The 4,910-nt window shown below is 50.0% G+C and overlaps 1 protein-coding gene across 1 annotated transcript in view; it reads right to left on the bottom strand.

Annotated features, from left to right (window-relative positions):
• ARHGAP40 (Rho GTPase activating protein 40) overlaps window positions 1–1,998 on the bottom strand; it is a 36,711-nt gene extending 34,713 nt beyond the window's left edge. The window contains exon 1 of the mRNA XM_023534453.1: window positions 1,853–1,998. Coding sequence (XP_023390221.1) covers window positions 1,853–1,998 — 146 coding nt within the window. The remainder of the gene's footprint in view (window positions 1–1,852) is intronic.
• Window positions 1,999–4,910: the final 2,912 nt, after the last annotated feature.

Raw genomic sequence — 4,910 nt, 5'->3', positions numbered from 1 at the left:
TATTAAGATCACTTCAGGTATGTGATGTCTTTTGAGTAGTTTTTCAATACTCAAAATTATAATAAAGATTAAATTCAAATAAAAGATTTACAGAACTCTGGAGTTTGAAAAACTTCTGGAAGTAAGAGTATTATTTTTGTTTGTTTTGTTTTGTTTGAAGTAAAAAAGGGAATGCAACAAAATTCATCCAGTAAGTATTGAGCACATTCAATATGTCAGGTACTCTTATGTGAACTTAATATTAATGGCCTCAGGGATCACAAGGAACCACGAGATTAAGGTCAGGGGAACAGCCACGATAAGTAGGTAGGTAGGTAGGTAGGTAGGTAGGTAGGTAGGTAGGTAGATGGATAGGTGGGTGAGTGGATGGATGGATGGATGGATAAATAGGTGATAGATGATAGATGATAGATAGATAGATAGATAGATAGATAGATAGATAGATAGATAGATAGAGATAAACAGTCATGTCTTTGGCTTATTAAGATCAATTCTCAATAAAATCACATATCCTGAGTAATTTTGGCCTGGGCCTGCCATGCATAGGAGCCCATTGAATATGCTTTGTGAATCAAATGATCTCCCCGAGCTCGCTGCCTCTTCCCTGGGCCTAGAAGTTGTTCCCGCGTCGGGGAGCTCTGTGGGCTCAGTTATTCTAGGATCAGGATTTCCTACTCCCCAAATCTGCTTTCCACCTACAGGCCACGGTCGGTCCTCAGGTCCTGGGTGGAAATGAGTGGGACAAAGGGAGGTTCCCTGCTGTAGGTATGTTCTGAGCTAGAACATTTTTGGACTGTGATTGGGCAGGATCTCTCATAGTTCCAATTGTTTCTTTTAAACCTGCAATTACCCTTCCAGAAATGACTTTTACCCACACAAATCCTCAAAGACGTTCATTGAAGTATTGCTTAGAATCGTTAAATATTGGAACCAGTCTAATTGCCCATTAGCTAGGACATCAATTGGTTCAAATTAACCAAAGGACATCCATAAAGCTGGATTCTGGGAGGCCATTAAAATGAACAAGTTAGATCTTTATATCACTGATGTCCATAACACTAATTAGAGGATCAAAGGACGCCTGGAAGCACACAGGTAGCATGATCCTATTTGTGTAGAACCACATAAGTATTGGTTTATACTTGTCAAAAAATTCCCCTCAGTTATATGCTAAAATTTAAACAGTAAGTTTTGGAGAATAGGCATAGATCCTTCCGCACCGTTGAATTTCTGTAACAATCGTATTGTAATACGCTGAAATCATACATGGGGAGAAATGACTTTTTAAAACTTCTGGCCTGGCTGTCAGAGGCAGGCTGAGCAAGGAGGAGGAGTGACACAGTTGTCAGCCCAAGTGACCACACAGCCACACTGACCCAGCTGAGGCTCCATAGCTTAAGGTCCTGAATCCCAAACCCCAAATAAACCCCAGGGTCCCCCTAATACTCTCTACATCCAGGAGAAGGGGAAACAGCATATAATGAGGGTCACTCACATTTCTAAGACTCCCCAAATCCGTGACCCTTGGCAGGAGGCCAGCAGCCGGAGGCCAGCAGCAGGAGGCCAGGGCAGTGTCGTATCCCAGGAAGGGTCTGGATTTGGGGTCCCACGGACCAAGGTTTGAAACACAGCTCCACCGCCCGGCAGTCGGTTTACTTGACCTCTCAGAGCTTCTGTTTCCTCTTCTGTAGGATGGGAAGGGAACCTTGCCTCACAGGGGTGTTATGAAGACTGAGATGACATAGACCCCTGGCACATAGTAGGCCCTCAGCTTGGTCCCCTCATTCCTCAGCCTTGGCCCTAAGACACCAATGGCCCAAACCTCTCCCATCCCCTCCTGGGACTCCCATACCTGCAGCCCAGGTCAGTCCAGCGCCAGGCACAGCGCCCCGGCTGCCTGGCGATGCGGGCCCGTGGGATCCGGGGACATGGTGAGGCCAGTGACACCGGGGCCAGCCTCTTCATCTGGGCGGCAGGGAGAAGGGCAGGCTCTGCCATGGGCTGGAACCCTCACGGCGACCAGGCCAGCCGCTGCGCTGCTGCTGCTGCTGTGGAGCTGACTCAATCGACAACTCGAGAAGGAGGAAGGCTGCTGGGCCTCTGTGGCACCTGTGGCACGCCCAGTTCCCAGACACCCCCACACCGGGACAGTTGTCCAACCTCCTCCCTGGCAGGGCTGGCTCAGCCAGGGCCACCTACAAACAGACACACACACACACACACACACACACACACACACACGCACACGCACGCACCCCTGAGCCCTGCCCACCTGCCTCCACTGAGGTAAAGTAGAAATAGCACCTTTAAAAAACTGTCATGAAATACAATTTGTATTGCCATTATTATTACCTACAGACAACTGATTTTAAATAAAACTACATTAATAAAATACCTAATGTGGATGGGAAAAATAATCTATTACCCAGGGGTTTTTGCCTTGGCTTGGCCACAGCCTCTGTGCCTTTGAACAGGTCTCCCACCTTCTCTGAGCCTTGGCTTCCTCCTCTGTAAAATGGGGACGGTGACATTTGCCAGGAAACAGAAAAGCAAGCCAGCAGGAGTGTGTAGAGAGTGTGAAAAAGGCAGAGTCAGTGTAGGGAGGGAGGATGGAAGCTAAGGGAGCAGGAAATGGGAAGGGCCTCCCTGGGAACCGACAGGTAGCCTGGAATGTGTAGGAGCAGGAATGAGGAAGGGGTGTTCCTCCTGGCTTCCCTAGCTTGTGTCCTATTTCTATATCTGTCCTGGGCCAGAAGTCTCTACACTGTTCTCTGGCTGGGACAGAATGTTGTGGTCTCCCCTGAATTGCCCTGGCCCAGCCCGCCCTAGTCTAAGGCTCTGGGTGTCAGGGACCCTCCCAGGCAGCGTATTTGCCTTTGCACTAAGAAGAGCAGCCCCACGGTGTTCCTCGAGGAGAGGCGCAGATCCACAGGAGCCCAATAACCGGAAGTCGTCCCCCTGGAGACACAGCGCCCAGGACTATGCACAGTCCTGGCATCAGAATGTGGGAAGGGGTCCACAGGACAAACGGCCCTCGGGAGCCCCACGTCTCAGCAGGCCGTCACTGGCTCTCACATGCAGACTAAGGCTGTGCAGGTGACCAACTGTCCATGTTTCCCAAGCTTCCTCCTGAGGGGGAAACTCGGGAACCACACCACCAGAAGGCCAAGTATCGGGGGGTCCCATTGGTACACAGGCTTTCCCTCTCAACATGCAAGTTGAAATAGCAGTAAAAGTGGGTAGAAAAGTACTTTGGAAGGAATGAGTGGCCTTGTGCGGAAAACGTGGTAAGTACTTAATAAAGGATGGATGGATGGATAGATGGATAATGAATGAATGAAGAATGGATAAATGATGGATAGGTGGAAGAGTGAATATGTGAGCATGAGTGAATGAATGAAGGAATAGAATCAGTGAGCCATTAGGTGAACAGGTGGATAAGTAAATGAGTGAGTGAATAAATAAATAGATGCTTGAGTGTGTCAATACATTTGTACCTGAACAGAAAATCTTGACTTCCCTTAGGTGTAGGGAACCCTTGGAAGGGAGAGAGAAAGAGAGAGTAGCCTCGGCCTTTCAAGCTTCTGTAAGGAAGCACCGCCTCTCGGCTTCCTGGAGAGCCGTGTGCTGACAATGAAGTGAAGTGTGTCCACTCTCTGGGCAACATTCCTCAGCCGCAGCTGGCCCGCTCCCAGCCCTGGAGTATCGGCCGGGCCGGTTGGGTCACAACAGAGTGACTCAGACCTGGCGGCCCTGAACCCTGGCGGCCTGCCAGCACCTCCCCGGGCAGCCTGAGAGCCAGCCCACCCACTCGCTGTCAAGAACAGTTCATGCCCCTCAAACCCAGAAAGCTCAGCTTTTCCTCCCTCCCTTTCTATCCCTCCAAGCAGGTCCCACTCTCCACTGCTGTGTTGTGTGATGTAGTGGAGCCTCCTATAGGCCTGGGGTTGATTCTCGGTTCTGCCACTTAGGCTGTGTGACTTCATACAGATGCCTTAACTTCTCCGAGTCCCAGCTTCCTCATCGTTTCAATGGTTGTGAGGATTCAGTGGGATAACAGGTGCCGAGCACCCAGGAGCTTTTCTTATGGATACGATTTAGGGAGCACTGTGTTCAGAGCTTTACGTGTGTTACTACATTCAGTTCTCACAAAGAGAGGGTTAGGGGGTGAACTGTGTCCCACCGGGATTATATGTGCAAGACCTGACCCCCAGAGCCTCAGAATATGACCTTCATTTGGAAACAGGGTCTTGACAGGTTATCAAGTTAAAATGCCCCCCTTAGGATGGCCCCTAATCCAGTGACCGGCCCTTAAAAAGGGGGGAAATTCGGGCCGAGATAGACACGTGCAGAGAGAAGACAATGGGACGTGCAGGGAGCAGGCCCGTGAAGGTGGAGGCAGAGATTGGAGAGGCACAGCCACGAGCTGAGGAACATCTGGAGTTGCCAGAAGCTGGAGGAGGCAAGGAAGTTTTCTTCCCCTGCGGGCTGAGAGGGAGCCTGGCCTTGCCAGCACCTGGACTCTGGACTTGCAGACTCTGGAACTATGACAGGCCTTGGAGATGTGTCACGATGAGAGCTCCACAGACCATCAGATGGTTCCTGCTTCTCTGACAGTCCCTGCAGCGCCCCCATCATGCCATGGCGACTGTCCTCCCAGCTCCCTGAGCTCGGGAGACGTGTACACTTACCGTTCCAAGTGTACTTGTGTTTACTGCAAACTTCGACACCACAACCTTAAGCTGCGTTGATCCAGTCCAGGAAGAGCCAGGGACATTATATGGATCTTGAGAAACACATCTCAGTTAAGAGTCAGAAAAATAGGCTGCTTCCAGGCTGTGTGACTTTGAGCAAGTTACTTAACCTCTATGACCCTCAGTTTCCTTATCTAAAAATGGAACCATGACCCA

The sequence above is a fragment of the Pteropus vampyrus genome, unplaced genomic scaffold (genome assembly GCF_000151845.1).
Source record: "Pteropus vampyrus isolate Shadow unplaced genomic scaffold, Pvam_2.0 Scaffold125, whole genome shotgun sequence".
NCBI lineage: Eukaryota > Metazoa > Chordata > Mammalia > Chiroptera > Pteropodidae > Pteropus > Pteropus vampyrus.
This window is presented reverse-complemented; position numbering and strand designations above follow the sequence as displayed.